Consider the following 20,292-nt stretch of genomic DNA (forward strand, 5'->3'; position numbering starts at 1 on the left):
ATGGTATTCTCCCAAGAAACACATTTGCCAGTGTGTACCTGGGGGTGGGGGGGTGGGGGGCGGGTAGGTGCTAGCAGCTTCACCCCTCTTCTCTTCCCAGGAGTCTGTTTTTTCAACTTAGAGCACCCTCAAGAGCCAAGGTCAGGCCATATCACTCTCAATGACTTCTCAATCACTACATGACTTCTGGGGTCACTCAGTGAAAACTCCAAAGGCCTCTCGCATGGGCCAGAAAGGTCCCTCTTGACAGCCACCTGTCTTGCATTACCTGTCTGCTGCCCATCCTTGCCGCTCTGCCGGCCCACTCACTCCTCTGCCCCAGTTGCTGCTCCTGCTTAAGGAACCCTTCCTTGGCCAGCCTCATTTCTCTGTCTCTGTCGGTCTGTCTGTCTCTCTGTCTCTCTGTGATTCTGTCTGTGTGTCTCTGTGTCTCTGTTTCCACTCCCTCCCTCCGCCCCCGCCCACCCCACCTCTTTTGCTTTTCTCTTTCTCTGTAGAAGCAAGCCGACTATAGGGGGGTGAGTGACACAGGTGTGAGGGCTGAGAGGAATGGCTTGCCCTCTTCCCGTCACCTCAGCATGCAACCTCTGGGTATATTTCTCCATGACCAGGGGGTCTATGGGCTCCTGTGAAGGGGCCGAGCTGTCAGGGTTAGGATCTTCTGAGAGGAGCCTGTCCCGGCTTGCAGACTTCACCACTTTCTTGTCGTCCTTTATCTTCTGTTTCTTGCTATTCAGGCGGTCCTGCTTGGAGAAATGGACACACACACACACACACACACACACACACACACACACACACAGAACCTCAATAGCCCCTGAGTGGGAGCCCTGTCACTTGCTCCTCCCAGCAGCATTCCTAGAGAGCTCCCCATTAGCAACCGCATGCCCCCCCCTTCCCATGGCCCCTTCCAGGGCTTTCCTCAGTCCCATCCAGGGTGCAGCCCACACACCCGCCGCCCCATATACCTCTTTCCCTGGTGTCTTGGCTCCCTTTTTTTCCTCTTTGTCTCTGACCCCCAGCTGTTTCTTTTCCTGGGCGGCCCCTTTCCGCTCCTCCTTCCCAACTTTCCCCACTGCCACCTTCACTTCCGTGACTGGAGGGGATTTTTGACCTAAGGGGAGGTGGGGAAAGTGGGAGCATACAGAAGACCTCCCATGGCCTGGCCTATGCCAAAGGTCAGCTCAGCAGCTGCAGGGGTTGGTTCTCTGAAAGCATCGAGCCGAGAAAGGGGAGAAGGAGGAGGAGGACTTTTTTGGCGCCTTCCTTGACCTTCTGTAACAAGGCTATGAGACAGTTCAGTCCCAGCTCCACTCTATTTAAAGTCTCTTGGGTCTCGACGTGCTAAACAAGAGGACTGCACCGAGGTTAAATCTGATCAAATCTTGTCAGCATAGGATGGAGGAGGCCCCTGACCATGGGCCCAGTTGGGTACCTACCATAATGGGGCAGACAGCCAAAGCACTGTTCCATCAGGGCGGAGGACTGGGGAAGGCTACACACAGGTGACACCTCACAATGTCTGACCTTGCTCTTCTGGAACATCCAAATAAACCGTCTCCTTCTCAGGCAGGCCCAGGAGAGTCCTCAGCCACAGGGATTGGCTTACCAGGCTGTCAATCAGGTCTCTCCACAGCTGCAAACTAGAGGGAAAGACACAGGTTGGAGAAAAGCTATCAGGCCTCATTTGTCTTTGAACCTTCAGAGGCTCGGATTCCTCTCTTTGAAGACTCTAGTGCCAGGAACTACCATGAAAAATGCCATGTGGCCAAGCAGCCAACCGGTCCCTGACACACTGCAAGTGTCCCCTCCCTCCCCCCCCCCCCATTGGAATTCTGGCTTCCCTGCGGCAGCAACCAAGAGACAAGATCTAGGCCTAGGGTAAAGTGGTCCTAATGAACTCAGTCTTGCTGCAGAGTCTTAAGTTCCAGCTTGGAGTGGTGGTTAGCCTTGGGTCCAGCTCCAGAGGAAAGAATTGAGCCTTGTACAAGATTCCCGGCATGAGGCTCCGGAGACTGCTCTGGGCCTTGTGGAAAAATGTATATCCACACAAATCCCAAGCAGGCAGTGGGCAGGCTGACAACAGAGATCTGAGGCTTTTGTGTGTATGTGTGGGGTGGGGGGGGGAGGGGGGGGAGCTCCCTCTCTCCTCAAGTGTTCTCTGCTTTCTCCCCCCATCTCATCCCCCCCACCCCCTCCTTCATCTGATCATTGAGAAGGAACGTGACAAGGGGAGGAGAGGGAAAGGCCAACTATTTTTCTGCTGTGGCCGCTCCCCAGAAAAGCAACTGGCAGCTGTGGGAGCTGCTGTGACGGGTTCCAGAGTATGAGATGTTTGCAGCATTTTTTTTTTTAGCACCTTGAGCTCAAAGGGGGACACAGCCTCATGGGCGCTGGAACGGCCTTCCCGGGCCTCCTCCCTGGCCAGGTGCTACCAAGGAAAGGAGGTCTGAGGTGGTCTCTTGGAGGGGACCTACCACATCTGGTGCAGGAGATCAGACTGCAGCGGCTTCTGCTCCTGGCATAGCTCCACAGCTGCCTTGTTGAGCTGGATGAGGGCATCCTCTCTCAGGGGCTCCTCAGGGAAGGTCATCACCGCCTAGTCAGGGTCATAGACACCATGGGCAACCATTCCGCACAAGAACTCCAAGGGTCCCTGTCGTTCTCTAGCAATGGGCCTGGTTACATGGCCAGAAATCAGAAGCGATGGGAGTCTGCAGAAGATGCCTTCTGTGGGAGCCCGTGGCCTCCCTCAGAAATCTATTCCCATGAATCTCGCTCTTTATGGTTTAAGGTTTTCACAAAAGAAGCCCCTTGTTAAAAAATTTTTTTTAAATTAAAAAAAAGTTTTGACTCAACGGATTGGTTTTTCCGGGCCCTCAGGGTTCATCTATATGCCCACGGGACAAGGAGAGTAAAGTTAAGTTGCCGTAGCCTCCCCGCGTGGCTCCAGGCAGGAGCGGCACACTCAGGGGACACGCTCTACCAACCCCTCCAGAGTCTCAGGGGCCACCTTTCTGAAGTCCTCCAGGCAGAGGTTCCACTGAGGCGGGGGAAGGCTTTCCAGCTCCCAGGGGCTCCTGGCACTCTCCCTGTCGGGACCCTCCTCCACCAGGATCTCCTCCATGATGCTCTTCCGCGGCACGCTCTTGGTGCCTGCACCAGCCTTCTGAATCAGGAAGGCGTCTCCGGGATCCCTGCGGGTCTCCTGACGAGGTTGCAGGGGGGGTGGGTACTCCAACACGGTGGCGTTCTTGCTGCTCATCGGGTGATGGAGGTCTTCAGGGGCCTGCTCGACAAACACCAATGGCACTGGGGGGAACCGAGCTCTGGAGCTGAGGGGACCCTCCTGGCTCACCTTGGCCTCTGTGTACTGCTGCCACAGCTGGTGCAGGTTTTGTACCACTTGGTGCTGGTAATGCAACTGTAGCCAAGATGAAGGAGGGCAAGTGAGAGGAAGCCTGTCCAAGGGAACCCCAGCCCCGCGCCCAGTCACGGTGACTCCTCCCATTGCCTTGAGGACACTGACCAAGAGTAGGAAGAGAAGAGGAAGCCCCTGAAGACAGAGGAACTCCTACTTCCTCTTCGACCTGCATCCGCATCTCCAACTTTGTGTGTGTGTGTGCGTGCGTGTGTGTGTGTGTGTGTGTGTGTGTGTGTGTGTGTGAGAGCGCGTGTGAGCGTGTGCCTGCACATGCACTCATCAACATACTTGTGCATGCATTTGGGCCTTCCAGAAAAGCTAGGTTTAAATGAAGAAGAATATGATTGCTCCGGCCTCACTAAGCACCCGCCCACTTATGAACTGTCTTGGGTGCGGTCCTTAACATCGCTGGGCCTTTATTTCCTGCATTTACATCCCATAAGGATGTAAATCCCACTCATTATCCCTTAGGGTTGCTGTGAGGAGGTGAAGGTACTGGTGGAAGATGCTCAGCGCAGGCTCCAGCACGTGGAGGGGTTTTGCTACTACAATGGCCCAGAGTGCACCGGGCCAGCCTGTACCCGAGGATTCCTGAAGTGGAATAAGTCCTCCTCAGTAAGATAGGCATCCACGGGGGATGGTACGCGCTCTGGAGTCAAGATGCCCCTCAGTAACTCCTGAAGCACGCTCTGTGCAATGGTGATCGCCTCGTGGGCAGCCAGCTTACTCTGGGAAAGGAAAGATGACACAAGATGGCAGCCTAGGCTCTCAGCTGCCCATGTATCCTCAAGGTGAGAGAACCTTCCTGAGCAGGGTATGGGTTCCTGCCCCGATGTTAGTCTCTCTGGCTTACATAGACACCTATTACTTCAAGACTCATAAATCACCAGGTCTCTCCAAATATCCGTGTTCCCCTCAAAAGGGTGAAAGCATCCAGCGGAGGCCAGGCCCAGAAGACAGTACTCCTGCACAGGATTTGGGCCTTTCAATACCCCTACTGGAAGAAGGGGTTGAGACTCAGTGTATAGTCTGAGCACCATTAAGAATGCTAGTGACATTTATAGAACTCATGATTGTCACATGGTTCTCCCTGCTGTATGTAGTTTGTTTTATACCTGTGTAATAAAACAAGTGTATTTTTTTTTAAAAAAGGATGGTAGTGAAAGCCAGGTGGTGGTGGCGCACGCCTTTAATCCCAGCATTCGGGAAGCAGAGGCAGGCAGATCACTGTGAGTTTGAGGCCAGCCTGGTCTACAAAGCGAGTCCAGGACAGCCAAGGCTACACAGATAAACCCTGTCTTGAAAAAACAAAAAATACAAAACAACAAAACAAAACAAGAATGGTAGTGCACTTTGTACTGTCCTGGCCACACAGTGTCACAGAAACCCAGCAGATGGCACCTTTCTGTACATGGGTCCTAGACTCAGCAAATACAGTGGACTTCACCTTTATCAAAGTTACTATCTAATTGGCGGCACTGGACAAGCCCCAGCCTTGAGGCAGGCAGCTGTGTGTAGGGAGCCACATAAAAGCCCAGCTTTGGGGCTGGAGTGATGGCTCAGAGGTTAAGAGCACTAGCTGCTCTTTCAAAGGTCTTGAGTTCAATTCCCAGCAACCATATGATGGCTCACAACCATCTATAATGAGATCTGGTGCCCACTTCTAGCATGTACACTGTGTACATCAAAAAATTTAAAAAAATTTTAAAGCCCAGCTTGGGACAGAATCCCACAAAGCAAGGCACAAGAGACCCACCCTGAAACTGACCGGAGACAAAGAGCCCCCCAGCTCTCCCCTTGCACTCTCCTGGGAGGCTGCTGCTTGTGGAGAAGGACACTGAGGCTGGTCATTTAAACCATTGTCTATGGTTTTGAAGTCTTGCCAGTTCAGTCACTCTCCACTGTGCGGTGGCAGACAGCAGTGGACAAAACACAGTCTCCCATTTCTACCTGGGACTCACAGCCCCAGTGTGAAAGCTCCTACTTGGGACCCAGAAAATACTTGTGGAGTCTTTTTTTTTTTCCTCCTTTCTTTCTCTTTTGGTTTTTCGAGACAGGGTTTCTCTGTGTAGCCTTGGCTGTCCTAGACTCACATCGTAGAACCAGGCTGGCCTCAAACTCACGGCGATCCACCTACCTCTGCCTCCCGAGTGCTGGGATTAGAGGCGTGCGCCACCACGTCCAGCGCTTGTGGAGTCTTTATCTCTGGCTTCATCTCACTCCCAACTTGGGTCATTTGCTGTCCTGCCCTAGCCTGCCCTCCCATCTTTGACATCATAAAGAGCCTGGGTAGTATTTGCTAAGCAAGAATAGTCATTTGTCTGTGCAGTGAGAAAGTCTCCTCTCAAGGCAAGAAGAATAGGGCTGGAGAGACGGCTCGGCTGTTAAAAGGTTAGGCTCACAACCAAAAATATAAGACAAGAGCAATAATGAAGACCCATGTGTTGTCCCCGCATGGCTGAGGTCCTTACCTCCAGCAGCTTCCTCTCATCCATAAAAATATCCTGGGTCAGTGAGATGGCATGGAGAGTAACCTGAAGGACAGCACCTCCCAGGAGGATAGGATGGGTCCCGAACTCCCAAGACTCCCTGAAGATGCCAGCATTCAGAGACTTGAAGAAGAAGGTAAAGTGTTTGGTTTCCCCAGGCAGAATCACACCTGGGGGGGCGGGGTGGGGGGGTGGGGGAGAGAGAGAGAGAGAGAGAGAGAGAGGCAGAGACTGTTGTGAGGGGGTTGCTGGCTGAGCCGCCAGTCTGAATCTAGAAAGCACCTCTGGCGACCAGCCATCCTGGTTTCTTGGGACCATAACGTTTCCAGGAATGTGTGTGGCTGCGAGAGCTGGTCATCCTCACTTCAGGTCTGCGGTCCCTGATGGCTCCTCCCTCTCAGCCTTCTCAAGGGGCCCCTGGTTTTCTCAACAGAATAGTAGACTGCACACTTCATGGGAGAAGGAGGGGATGGGCTGGTAGGTACTAACTAAACACGGGTGGGGTGGGGTGCGGTGGAGGGTGTCCCTGTCACTGAGGCCAATGGGTGCCTCTTCGGGGTACCTTCCCGGTTGTTAAAGTAAAACCGCTGTGTCCTAGTTCTCTTCAGGTCCTGGAAAGAATCCGGCTGGGGCCTCCGTCGCCAGTCATACCAAATGGCCACGGTGCCGTTATTGACCACGGTCAGTTCTGAAGATGTCTTCTCCCCTTCAAGGGTTTCAAATGTCAGGCGGACACCAATTCCAACATTTTTCTGTAGGAAGAAGAGGGCATAAGAAGTGTCTTGGCTTGAGGTCTTGCCCTAGGGTGACCAACTCATCCCCATTGCCCATGACGTCTCTGAGAGTCCACTGTCTGCACACTGGTCCTCTGGGCTTGGTCACCTGGAGTGGTGTCAGACCCTCCTGGAAATCATCTCTGAGGTTATCACCAATACTAAGAGGAGAAATATTTTACATCCAGTATTCACTTCTGCTCCTTAGCATCTGAAGAATGTTCTAGAACTGGTATTGGAGCGATGACTCAGACATTAATTTGCAAGCCAAAAGGCTGGAGATCTGATCTCCAGAAGTCAGTTGAGTGTGACAGACTGCCTGTAACCCCAGCACACAGGAGGTAGAGACAGAATTTTCAGAGCAAGCTTGCTAGCCAGACTCCCCCAAACATTAGCTCTAAGTTCAGTTGAAAGACCCTACTCAGGTGGAAAGGAAGAGAGGATGACAGTCTATGTCAGCCTCAGGCCTAGACACATATGTTCACACAAGTGCATGTGCACTGGCATCCACACATGTGCTCACACATATTTGAATACACCTATGTATGCCTGCACACATATTACAAACACATATATGGTTTTTCTAGATAGGTGTGTGTGTGTGTGTGTGTGTGTGTGTGTGTGTGTGTGTGTGTCCCAGGAAGTCCTTCAAACTCACAAAGATCCTCCTGCCCCTGGCCCCTAGGGCTGGGATCTAAGGTATGTGCCACCACCGCCCAGCCAATGATGCTCTCTTTTGAGCCCTGTGACCTCACTTTTGCTTGAGTTGGCGCTGCTGTTCCCATTTTCAGGCATGCAGAATGTGCCATCAGATAATAACACAAATCAGAAACTGTGTGGACTCTTTGAGACTGTCACGGTCACCTTGGAGCTGCACCCATGAGGGAGGCCCTCCCTGCGAGTGCGTGAGGCTGAAAAGGCAGTTTACCTTGTCATCTGGGTTGCTGCCTCTGATCCAGCAGGCTGGCTTCCCGCAGAACAGCAGCGAGGGACCGAGAATAGGCATAGGGCCTGTGTCGGAGAGGTTGGTGAATGAGTCCCTGTAAAAACAAAACAAAACAAAAACATTTATTTTCCCAGAGGCTGAGCAGTCACAACACTTGGAACCGTGGACATAGAGATTCAGCCACCCTGATTTTGATTTCAGAGAGGAAGGCCCGCCCCCTGACACTAGTGGGTATAAGGGCAAGCACATTCCCCCACACACACACACACAACCCCCCAGGCTCAGACTCACAGAAACGTGGTGTCTTCAGAAGAGCTCTTCTGGCTCTTTTCAAGTGGCGAAGAATGCTCTTCCACGGTGACAGATGAGAAGGGCTTCCCACGGCCCACCACCTCCAGGCCATCGATATCCTAAGAGGAGCAGAGGGCGGGGATATGAGCTGACTGGCAGGTATCACCTAAGGTGCCTCAAGGATCTGATATTAAGGTGTTAGCCACCTGCGGGCTGAAATCCAGTTCTGCCATGATACTCCGTAGCTCCTTGCGTCGGTAGATCAGAAACAGACTCCGGTCCCAGGTGTTGCGGTACCAAGCATCCTTCTGGGCTGGTAATCCTAGAGTGGAGTTGGAAGACCCTTGGCACAGGCTGCCATCATGCCCCCTTCCCACCCTTTGCCCAAGGGTCCTGAGAACACGGATTCCAACAGCACTTCTGAGAGGCGCTAGGGACCGAATACAGTTTCTGAGGGGGCAGCTCTGCCTCAGTTCCCTGGTCTTATCTTATGCCTACTTAGCAACAGCACTATACAGGAATCCCACAAAATCAGCTCCCAGACGTCTGAATCTCTGGGTTACAATAGCAGCCCAGAGTTGAGAGTCTTAGCAAGGAGCCAGAACCCCTTAGTGTATAGAATGTTGTCTTTAACCCTCTCGTGACCCTTATGATATAAAATCAAGGACAATGGGAGCCAAGTTCCTCACAGGAATTCAAAGCAGCAGCACAGCTGGGGTGAGAATCCATGCAGCCTGGCCGGCTCTAAACTACGGCTACCACATGGAGGTATAACACAAACTTCAAATGCAAGCCATGTGTGTCGTTTCAAATTTTCTAGTTGCATGTTGAAAAGGTAAAGCGGCTCCAGATGAGATTCATTTTAGCATGGTTTACTTAACTCCTGGCATATTTATTTAATATGAAGACTGTTATTCCGATACGCAATCAATATAAAAATGGCTACTAGCGGGTGCAGTGGCACACCTTTAATCCCAGCACTCAGGGAAGCAGAGACAGATGGATCGCTGTGAGTTCGAGGCCAGCCTGGTCTACAAAGTGAGTCCAGAATAGCCAAGGCTACACAGAGAAACCCTGTCTTGAAAAATAAAATAAACAGGGCCTGGAGAGCACTCCAGATCTCTGGAGTGGTTAAGAGCACTTTCAGAGATCCTGAGTTCAATTCCCAGCAACCACATGGTGGCTCACAACCATCTATAATGTGATCTGATGCCCTCTTCTGGTGTGCAGGCGTACATGCAGGCAGAGCACTGTATACATAATAAATAAATGCATTAAAATCGCTACTATTTTCCAAATTGGTGGACACTGACAACTCATTTTTATACAGACTAAATCACAGTCCAGGGACTCAACAGCTGCATAGGGCTGGTAAAAGCAGATGCCCAAGATGCTACTGCTTCCCTTGCCACTTTTATCAGTTTCACTGGGTCCCAGGTAGAGTCTGTGACTTGCCCAAGTCACGCTGAGTACCACCATACTGCCCTGCCTCCAACACCAGGCACAAGCAGCTAATGGGCTTGGGCCCTGCTTCTCACCAGTCTCCACTTTGATGGCGTGGGGCTTCCTGATGTGTGTGATGGGGTCCACCAGGCCACGCTGACTTTTTGTTTTGGTTATGAGAAGACCCGTCACCTCATCTCCCAGGTATTCCAGTGGACTCCAGAACCAGTTGGTTGCATTAAAACCCTGACGAGGAAGGACAGAGCAGTAAGGTCATCTCCGTGCCTCAGTCAGAGACTGGTGGGGAATTCCACTAGGACCCCCCAATGGCACAAGAGTTGGACATCTTGCTCTCTCAAGATTCCAGAAAGGTGGGGTGCAAGCATTACAACTCTTATGATAAACTGACCACCATAGACCACCACAGGCTGAATTATTAAAGTGAGCTGTCCCGGAACATGAAATAATACAATAACTATCCCAGGGGCTTAACAATGCTTGGTAATGGACAGGCTGTTTTCTCCCCAGCTGTGTAACTGGAGACAAGCTGGCACCAATTCCCATGTGCATATTCCCTCTCTCTCTCTCTCTCTCTCTCTCTCTCTCTCTCTCTCTCTCTCTCTCTCCCTCCCTCCCTCCCTCCCCATCCCTCCCTCTCTCTTCCTCTCTCTTTCTCTCTCTCCCCCTCCTTCCCTTCCTCCCCTCTCTTCCTCTCTTTGTACTTGGCCACAGTGACCTCACTTTTCTGTCATGCTGGGTCGGAAGTGCACGGTCAATGAGTTCCCTCTCCTCCTGGATCTTTCTGTAGCTCTCCCCAGAGTGCATCAACAGCTCACTGGCTGGCTTCTTCAGGTACTCTAAGAGGCGAAGAAGGAGAACTGTGACAGCTGCACCAAAACAGAACACACGGGCTCTTGCCACTATGAACTGGGTAGCCCACTCTCAGGCTCATTTCAGAACGGAGGCCCGAGAGCCAAGAAGCTCTCAACAACCATGGCACAAATATCAGTAGGAGTCCAGGCTGTGGACCGGGGGGTGAGGGAGAAGACACAGAAGAGCCTCTGTGCCAGATGGAGCCTGGCAGGTCCCTGGTCAGCTCGGCTCACCACTGAGAGCTTCCTGTTGCTTCTTCCACAAGGCAACGTGCCGCCTCCAGTTCTTCAGGAAGTTGTGCTGAAGAGGTGGAGCCCACAGCGGCCTCTTTTCTTCTTCCTTTGGGGCCTTTGGCTTTGGCTCTTCTTTAGCTGAGATGAGGGTCATGAGACAGGGCTGGGTACGTATCAGCTTAGCCAGCTGGAAAGCACAAAGCAGACGAGGAAGCACAAAGCAGAGGAGGTTCTGCATTCTGTCCTCCTCTTTGGAGCCATAGGGTGAAACCATAGGCCAGGACCAGGAAACATGCCAGGGACCCTGGGGGAATGCTAACCATCCCCTCTGCCCAGAAAGGTCAGCATCCTTTAGGGTAGCTGTCTTCTCCACAATTGATGACTTCCCTAGTAGCCTGCCCAGTAGAAGCAAAGGAGCTGAGACAGAAGAGCTGTGTGGCAGGAAGGTAGCACAGGAGACAGTGGGGGCACATCTCCCTCCAGCATGTGACTCAGAGCTCTGCTGCACTGTGGGGGTGCAGTCTACCCAGAATTCCACAAGACCCTGAGTTCCCTTTAGTAAATCCCCACTTGAGCAAAAGCTGCCTCATACTGGCAACTGGCTTCCGAATCTTGCAACTCCTTCCCAAAAGGGTCACTTCTCATCTAGGCCCAGAGAAGGACCTATCTCTTAGACCCCTACCCCTGTACCCCCATCTCCACGCGCACACAACCCTCCTTGGACTCTGTAGGAGAGCTTTAACAGCTTCTCCCAGCCACATGGCTCTGTACAACAAACCTGGATATTCCCTCGGGCAATCGCAATTCTTTTAAAGTCCTGGAGACTCCCCAAGATCTGATGAGGCAGGATCTGGCCACTGCTTACAAAGCTGTCACCGGGACCTGGGGTAAAGGGGAAGAGAAATGGAGAGACAGAAGCTGTGAGCCACACGCAGGGCAACTGTTGGATGGAGAGCGGGCTTCCTTTCAAGACCCACCCAAGACCGCAAAGCCTACGATGGAACCCGTACCAGAGTAGTCCAGAGGTTTTGTGGTGGCATCTGGAGTCGCAGGATGCGCTACCAAGTGGTAGACCTTTCTGCTGGAGTCCTTTGGTTTGATCTTACGGATGAAAAATTTCTGCGTAACGACAGGCTTTTCTCCTGTTTCTGCAAACCGAGGAGCATGTTGCTGAAAAGAAACAAAGCAGAGGAGAATGCTACCTGGAAAGAGGAAGAAACGCACCGCCCCACCCCCACCCCAACATACACCCCTGTTCTTGACGGAATTCCTGAGGGCTAACTAGTCATCTCTCCCAGCTCCATCCATACATCCTGTGCTGGAAATGGCTGCGTGACAGACCTGAGATTTAGGAGTAACCTGGAGGGGGTGGGGAAAATGATATCACCCAGCAAGCCCAGACAGATCAAGTATCAGCAACTGACAGGTAAGGGGATGGGTTGGAGTTCAGCAGCCTTGTGCTCATGTCTGTCTTCGATGCTTGCACTTACTTGCCCACCTGTGGAATGGCCAGGATGGCCCCACGGTACCTCATCAATCTGTGGGTCTACCAGAATCTGAGAAATGTGAAAAGCTAACTTCCCCTAAGTTCCTTCAGACGCTGAAGTAAAAGAATTTGCATTTGATGGATTTTATTTATATTTATATTTATATTTATATTTATATTTATATTTATTTACTTTTCCTAGGATCAGGAAGCCAATGGGCAGATGAACTGGGAGCACGGCGGGGTGCTCAGGGGGATCCCTGGCCTTCACCCTTACCTTCTTCAAGTCTTCCTTCTTAATAGCCAAGGCAAGAATGTCATCTCCTTGTAAAACATTGCTGACAGGCTCAGGCTCTTCCTGAATTGGGGGAGTGGGCAGCTCAGCTACCTTTGTCCGCTTTTTTTCTGGAGGGATTGCAAAAGAGATATGTCCCGAGAGCTCTCTGAATAATCTTTAGTACATAAATAAGATGATAGATTGAGAGCTCAGGACGCAGCTCGGAATGCTTTGCCTAGCAAGCACGTTGCAGGTCAGTGAGGCCCTGGGTTCAGTTTCTAACACCGCAATAGATGATGAACGCTGGCAAAGGTGGCGCGGGCTTGTAAACCCAGCTCTCGAAGGCCGAGGCAGAAAGATTCAAAGTGTGAAGCCAGCCATGGCTGCAAAGTAAGACCTTGATGTAAGTAAATAAATCTATATTAAACTTCACGGCAGGAGGTCAAGACAGCCACCTGGACAAGACGGGACAGCAGAGGCTGGCTGCCACAGTGGTCCAAAGTGATGGGACTTCTACCTCCTCTCTCTGGACTGCCACAGTGGCTGAACGTCTATAGTCAGAGCCATGGCAGTTTCAAGTTGGATGATCTTGGGAACATTGCTTCATGTCTCTGGACCTGCCTTCCACTTACAAAAGAAACTTATCCCTTTCAACTAATATTGCTGGTCATCCTTACAATCTTCTGGGCATAGTCTTTCAAATACAACATCTTGATCACTGTGTTGTACTGAGAAATTTATAAAACTCCTCCCCCCACCCCACCCCACCTCTCTCTCTCTCTCTCTCTCTCTCTCTCTCTCTCTCTCTCTCTCTGTCTCTCTCTGTCTCTCTCTGTCTCTCTGTCTCTCTCTCTCTCTCTCTCTCTCTCTCTCTCTCACACACACACACACACACACACACACACACGCACACACTAACCAAACAAACAAAAAGCAACAACAACAGAACAAACGAAACCGCCCAAGACCTGAGATTCTGTTGCCTGATGGGTTGGGGCAACTAGACCAGATGTTGCCTTAGCCTCCTGGGTGAAAGCATCAGGTTTCGTTCATCTAAATTGTTTTTTACTTTTAGGTGGTTTTTTTTTTTTTTTTGCGGGGGAGGGGGGCGGGGCGCATTGAGGGAATTGAGACAAGGTCTCCCATGTAGCCCTGGCTGGCCTGGAACTCACTGTGCAGATGCAAGCTATGCTGGTCTTGAACTCAGAGATCTCCCTACCTGTATGTGCTAGACTTAAAGCTATACACCGCTGGGCCAGGTGGTGGCGGCGCACATCTTTAATGCCAGCGATTGGGAGGCAGAAGCTGGTGGATCGTTGTGAGTTCGAGGCCAGCCTGGTCTACAAAGTGAGTCCAGGACAGGCAAGGCTACACTGAGAAACCCTGTCTTGAAAAAGAAACAAACAAGCAAAGAAAAAGCTGTATACCACTGTACCTGGCCCTTCTTATTTTATTTATTTACTTACTTATTTATTGGTTTTTTCAAAACAGGATTTCTCTGGCCTGGAACTTGCTCTGCAAACCAGACTGGCCTCAAACTCAGAGATCTGTTTGCCTCTGCCTCCCAAGTGCTGGATTTAAAGTCATGCACCACCACCACCCAATAATTCTGATTTTTTTTTAAATATAGTTTTCATTTAGCCCAGGCTGGCTTCAAATCCACTATGTAGGCTAGGATAACCCTGATGACCCTCCTAACTCCGTGTCTCAAGTGTTGAGGTTACTGGTATGTGCCACTACATGCAGTGCCTTAGCACTGGGCTTCTTTTTCTCTTTTTGAGACAGGGTCTCACTATGCCATCTTGGTTAGCCTAAAACTCACTGTACAGGCCAGGATGGCCTCGAACTCACAGAAATCCACCTGCCTCTGCCACTGGGCCAGTTTTAAGCAGAGTCTTAAGAGCTGATTGATTTCTGCCGCTTGTTGTTCTCGCAGAGGACTTAGGCTTTGATTTCTAACACCTGCATGTCAGCTTGAAACCATTTGTAACACCTACGCCAGGGGATGTGATGCCTTCTTCTGACCTCTGTGTGCATCAGGCATACGCATAGTATAATTACATACATGTGGTACCTTAGGCAAAACATATACTTAAATCTTTTTGTTTTGTTTTGTTTTTTGAGGCAGGGTTTCTCTTTGTAATAGTCCTAGCTGTCCTGGACTTGCTTTGTAGACCAGGCTGACCTCGAACCCACAGCAATCCACTTGCCTCTGCCTCCCAAGTGCTGGGATTAAAGGCATGCACCACCACTCCCGTCTAAAAAAAAAGGAACCTGGTTTAATCCCAGCACGTGGGAGGTTAAGGTGGGAGGATTTCCGTTTTCGGGCCAGCCTGGTCTCCATGGTGAAACCAGGCCAACCAGAGCTCCATGGTGAGGTCCTGGGAAGACAAAGCAGTTTCAGTTGGGCGTGGAAACAGCCACAGGGGACCAAATGGTCAAACAGACTGAGCTTGGGACAATAGTCAGGCACTCCCCTGGAGTTGGGGGGGGCTTCAACCCTGGCTAAGGGGCAGTTGTGGGAGCTTCCTTAAAGATGTGCTACAGCTACTGAGAGTGAAGGAGGAAGAGAAGCTCCACACTAGAAACAAACTTTCCAGAGGGAGCAGCCTGAAGAAGCCCAGAGGCCAGAGAGGAGGGTGGACCCTGGAACTCAGAGCACGCACTGTGACGTCACTGGACTGGAGGGAGGCGGCATGGGGTGTGAAGCAGAAAGGTAGGAGGAAACAGGAGTCCTGTCACCCAGAGCTCAGCGATCCCTGCAAGAGATTTCAGCTTATCCCGAGGGCAGTGTCAGGTCCCGGGGACAGCCTAGGGGGACCAAGATTGAGGACAGGATTATTTAATGGTCTACTGCAGCTGGAGATTCAGATGACGGAAATGGCCTAGGCCACTGCCAAAAAAAAAAAAAAAAATTTTTTTTTCAGAGATGCTTTTGACCAGGACACATTTTGTCTGCCTCCGGAAAGGTGGTTTAACTCTCAGATGTACACCTTGCTTCTCCCAGTTGGTAAGGTAACTTCATCTTTCCCTCCTCCAGTTGAGAAGGGTTTGATGTTTACATCTATACAAAACAATCAAAGGAAAACCTAAACTCAGCTGCCAGGGTGTTTAGAACAACGTGTTGGCTTCATCCCATGCTTCTCAAAGTACTCTAATCTTTAAGGGGACACAACACGGTAACATCAAGGCAGGGGCTTTCGTTTACACAAACTGTTTTGGGTTTGTGTGTGTGTGTGTGTGTGTGTGTGTGTGTGTGTGTGTGTGTGTGTTGTTTTTAAAGGAAATGCCCACATGGCAGGTGGCTTGAAAAAAAAAATCATTCCAAACATAACTCTATCTCCTCCACAGGAGGAGCATGCTGCTCAGGCCCCGGCTCTGCACAAAGTGTGCACTCACAGACAGATACACGCGGAGCCGAGCAGTCTGACCTGGTTTCCCTCTGCTCTTCCACCACACCTGGAGATGCGGCCATGGGTTTTGATTTAGCTTTCCTTCCTCCTATTGAAGCCCAGGTTGGCCTGGAATTTGCTATCTTTCTGCCTCAGCCTCTTGAGTGCTAAGATTACTTACTGGCCCCCAACTAGATGTGTTTGGGTACTATGTGCCAGAGCAAAGCGGGCGGCAGCCCAGATCTGCTGTTAGAAATGTTTCCATAGCTGGGCGGTGGTGGAGCACACCTTCAATCCCAGCATTCAGGAGGCAGAGGCAGGCAGATCACTAGGAATTCGAGGCCAGCCTGGTCTACAAAGCGAGTCCAGGACAGCCAAGGCTAATACAGAGAGACTCTGTCTCAAAAAAACAAAACAAACAAACAAAAAATGTTTCCATGCTGGGTGGTGGTATGCATGCCTTTAATCCCAATGCTCAGGAGGCAGAGACAGACAGATCTCTGTGACTTTCAGGCTAGCCCGGTCTACAGAGCAAGTTCCAGGATAGCCAGGGCTACACAGAGAAACCCTGTTTCAGCCAGACCTGGTGGCACATGCCTTTAATCCTAACACTCCGGAAGCAGAGGTAGGCCGATCTCTGAGAGTTTGAGGACAGCCTGGTCTACAAAGAGAGTTTCTGGACAGCCAGGGCTACACAGAGAAACCCTGTCTCAAAAAACGAGAGAGAGAGAGAGAGAGGAGGGGGGGGGTGGGAGCGAGCTTGTTTCAGTAAACCAAAAAGGAGGAGGAAAGAAAAAATATTTCCAACTAATTTACACTTTCCAGACCATTTGTTTCTTCTGCCTGTCACGTTGGTTCATCTACATCTTCCCTAGGGACTAAGCAGCTCCAGATGTGCTTTTCACTGATGAGTACAGAGTTACTGGGAGTTAGATATAAACACAAACATTCAACACTGCTGAAGATTCCTGGGGCCAAAGCTCCCACCACGCTCCGGCGAGCACCACAGACCCCGACTGGCTGAGGCTGAAGCCGCCCTCGCAAGCTCTGGCCTGAGGTCTGAACTGCCTTGAGTGCATCACCATAAAAGCCACTCTGCACCGCTGGGGAATGGTACGTGCTCTGGTTAAGTAAATAGTCCTTAAACATTTTAAAGCGAAGTCCATCCTAGAGGTTATCCACCAAGTACTTTCTTTTGCCCTTTTATTTTCCTTTGAGACAGGGTCTCCTTCTAGCCCACGCTGCCTGGGAACTCACTATCTAGCCCAGGCTTGCCTCACACTCGTGGCAATTCTCCTGCTTCAGCTTTCTCAGTCCTGTTTTCACAGGTGTGAGCTACTATGCCTGGCTTACCAAGCATGCTCTGTGAAGGGCAGAGGAGCTAGTACAAAAGGTTTCCTCTGCACGGAAACAAACACACGGCAATAATGTGAATGCCTGCATGAAAAAACAAAACAAAAACACACTCACAGGTCTCATCAGACATTCAAAGAGCCACCATGCCAGTCACAAAGACAAGACCCTAAAGGAAATGTAAGGAATAGCTGTGGCGACAGCTTTCCAGCCTGGAGGAGCTGGGAGGAGCTGGATGCTTTGCATATATGGACCTACAAATGGTGGCGTCACAGGCCAGGCTGCAGCGGAGCAAGGCTGAATGTGCCAGGTGTGCCGCATGACAGCCAGGAAAAGGTTGCTGGGGAGGTAGAGCTGCTGATCAGGACAAGGGGAAACAGAGCATGGTGGCATGTTATCTTAGAACAAAACTACAACAGCAAAAAATAAATAAAAAATAATAATAATAATAAATGGTGCCTGGTGAAGTATTTCTGGCGTGAAATTTATATATATATAAATTATATATATAAATATTCTTTGTAATGGATAGTAAATGGAATCTAGAGAAGCATCTGAGCCCTAGTAGAGGAGAGTGGAGCGCTGACAATTTCAGAATGACCTATCCAGTGGCAGAGATAGACAGACTGGAGGCAGACCAGGTAGGAAGGACTGAGGGCTGGGGTCAGTTCCCGGTGTCCCGGAGGACCATACAGGGTAGAGCTGTATCACTAATGAACCTGGGGCCCACGCGCTTAGTTCTGGAAGTCCAAACTGAGTGGAGGCTGTTGGTGAGCTGGCATTTCTCTGTCCTGACAGTTGAGGGGGTCAGACACAAGTGCCTTTGAATGCCTTTGAATGGGACAGGCGTGCTTAGCTTGGTTGAAGCTAAGGGGGAAGGGAAGAGGGGGAAGCCGCGGGGGAGGGGGGAGGCGGTGCACAGAAGACGAGGGGATCAAAGTTCTCCTGCTTCTCACGCAAACGTCATTGGAAACTGACCTCAGAGTTTGAGCTGTGGGGAACCAAGGCAGGAAGGGCAGCTGGTGCAACTTGTAGCTTAGCAACAGGAACCAAGGAGAGTCACAGGACTCAATGGGGGAGAGGGGGGGTTCAGATAGATCCCTAAACAGGCTCCCAGTCATGTTTGCTCTCCTTTATAAAGATCTGGAACCAGAGACTCAAGAGACACACAACACACAAGGCTACAAGATCACAATTGTAGACCGGACACATGACCCTGGGGAGGTGGGTCCACTATGCTGGAAGCTTCTAAGAAAGTCCAAAAGAAAGGGACCTCGCATGAGAAACTTTGTTTTCCTCCTCTCCTCACTCTGGTTCTTAACTGCAAAGACTATTTAACAAACCAAATCCTTCCCTTATTAAAAACAAATATGCAGTGGGGAAAAAAATCCTTCCTTTATCTGTTTACAGCAGAAAGTTCAAATCTGATTAAGATCGCCCTGAAAGTAGGTGAGCACGAGGCTGTGGCTAGGCTAGGAGAGAGAGAGAGCCCTTGGCTGCCCTTGGGGAAAGGGAACTGATTTTATTTTCCTCTCTCTCTCTCTCTCTCTCTCCTCTCTCCTCTCTTAACTATTAAAAGTATGTCACAAAACAGCACCAGCTTTTTTATACTATGAAGAAACATAAAAGAAAGCAAAAAAAAAAATTCCCACTTGGGTCTTCTTCGTTCTCTGAGCCTCCCAGGGACTCTACAGACTCTTGGCCTGCCCCTCACTTCACAGCGTGAGGCGCCAGGCCTAGGAGGCTGGGTGCCCTCAGGGTCTGCAAGGTCACGCACAGAGACTTTCTGACTTTGCATGGAAGTCCTTTCATGCTCTGGCCCCTGCCCACCTGCACAGAGTCCTCTGTGCTCATTGAGCCTGCTCTCCAAACCCAGAGAAGCAAACCTTTCCTTTTTATTTGTCTTTTTCTTTCATCTGCCACATACGCCATCTACTTCAGAAAAACTCTTCAAAGTCTACACAGCAAGGCCTAATGCAGAAGCTCTGAGCATCCACAGCTCTGGCACAGGCATCCATATTTATGGGTTTTGTTTTGTTTTGTTTTGTTTTTAAGTCTTTTGGTATTTATACCTCTGTGTCTTCACTGGATTGTGTTTCTGGAGGATTGGTGTCACGGTATTGATACTTATGTGTCCACACATGACAGACCTCAGTGAATAAAAACTGGGCAAGGGATAGCTCAGTACCAGAATGCTTGCTTAGCATACACTGGGCCCCTGGGTTCCATCCCCAGCAGGAAATTTCTTTAAAGGGAGTGGATTGCGAAAGATAGCATTCACGGTAGTCACGTTAAACTGGGTGTCTGTCGTGAGGCTAGAAAGGCCAAGTGGTAGGAAATAAATTGGACCCTGAAACCTATAGAGTTTTGTTATTTTTACTTGGGGATTTCCCCTGGCATGACTCTTAGGTGACCCCTGCCTCATTGGAGGTCTCTTACTCCTCCGGTCCAAGGCCTGTCCCTGCCACTAAACCCTAAAGCCCCCTGTTAATCCCTCATTTGCCATATCACTACCACCAAAGTCCAGGGCGCTGTGCCTCCTTAAGACTTTTACTTGTGTACTGTACTCCACGGTCCCAGAGACCCTCCCTCGAATCTATAGCGTCCTAGCCCCAACCCAAGCACCCCTGTCGGCCTTTCCTGAGCACCCAAGGACTCCAGCGCCAACCTTTGAGGCTCTCTGCGGCCTCCAAGAACCTGCCGGTCGGTATTTTGACACGGGATTCCTTCTTCAGGGCTTTCATGGTGCCTCCCCACGTTCCCAGCTTGGCGGTGCGCTCCTGAGCCTCCAAGGTGACTGCGTAGACCGCTCCCCCCCACCCTCGCGACTCCGCCCCTAAGCGGCCGACGCAGTGTCCTTAGCAACTAGCGCCCCGCGCGGGGGGCGCGCACCCACCGAACAACTTGGGCGGGGACTGCTTGTCATTAGCCTTCTTCATCATGACGCGCGCCCCCGCGCGCCGCAAGCTACTCCTTAGGCTCACTCGCAGACCCCGAGAATGCCAGGGTCGGACTCTTGACGTCACAGGAGGGGTTAGAGAGCGCCAAGGCGTCATCACCTGGGCTGGGAAGGGCAGAGGTTAGGTGCGGGAGCTGGCCCAGGCTGAGTGGCTGGAATGAGGATAGTAGTAATTCGGCTGCCCCGTAGGATTCCCTGCCCAGTCTCCCCAGATGCTCTGGCCCTGGGCTACAGCTTGCTGACCAGCCTTTAGGTTTCCCTGAACCCCCAGCTCACGTACAGCTGACCGTGACTAGACATAGCTTAGGCGCCCCTAGACTCCGCCCCAAGCGCCTGCCATCAGCCCCGCCCAT

General features: G+C 51.0%; 1 protein-coding gene across 4 annotated transcripts in view; it reads right to left on the bottom strand.

Annotated features, from left to right (window-relative positions):
- The window catches only part of MYCBPAP (MYCBP associated protein), a 21,222-nt gene extending 1,246 nt beyond the window's left edge, over positions 1–19,976 (bottom strand). Inside the window, exons 1-19 of one of the 4 annotated variants that reach the window (XM_084749902.1) lie at positions 19,649–19,792; positions 12,236–12,363; positions 11,483–11,642; positions 11,251–11,354; positions 10,473–10,659; positions 10,108–10,223; positions 9,462–9,612; positions 8,130–8,245; positions 7,924–8,042; positions 7,615–7,726; positions 6,476–6,665; positions 5,896–6,083; positions 4,006–4,152; positions 3,359–3,424; positions 3,014–3,289; positions 2,478–2,599; positions 1,528–1,643; positions 969–1,114; positions 573–743 (exon numbers count right to left, since the gene is read on the bottom strand). In XM_084749902.1, the coding sequence (XP_084606028.1) occupies positions 573–743; positions 969–1,114; positions 1,528–1,643; positions 2,478–2,599; positions 3,014–3,289; positions 3,359–3,424; positions 4,006–4,152; positions 5,896–6,083; positions 6,476–6,665; positions 7,615–7,726; positions 7,924–8,042; positions 8,130–8,245; positions 9,462–9,612; positions 10,108–10,223; positions 10,473–10,659; positions 11,251–11,354; positions 11,483–11,642; positions 12,236–12,363; positions 19,649–19,724 (2,691 nt within the window). In that variant the 5' untranslated portion in view covers positions 19,725–19,792. Of the gene's footprint in view, positions 1–572; positions 744–968; positions 1,115–1,527; positions 1,644–2,477; positions 2,600–3,013; positions 3,425–4,005; positions 4,153–5,895; positions 6,084–6,475; positions 6,666–7,614; positions 7,727–7,923; positions 8,043–8,129; positions 8,246–9,461; positions 9,613–10,107; positions 10,224–10,472; positions 10,660–11,250; positions 11,355–11,482; positions 11,643–12,235; positions 12,364–19,648; positions 19,793–19,876 lie in introns of those variants that run through there. The other 3 variants (XM_084749901.1, XM_084749900.1, XM_084749903.1) reach the window with 3 other exon arrangements.
- Between the last annotated feature and the right edge of the window lie 316 nt (positions 19,977–20,292).

This window comes from Acomys minous (genome assembly GCF_964271855.1).
Source record: "Acomys minous genome assembly, chromosome: 12".
Classification (NCBI taxonomy): domain Eukaryota; kingdom Metazoa; phylum Chordata; class Mammalia; order Rodentia; family Muridae; genus Acomys; species Acomys minous.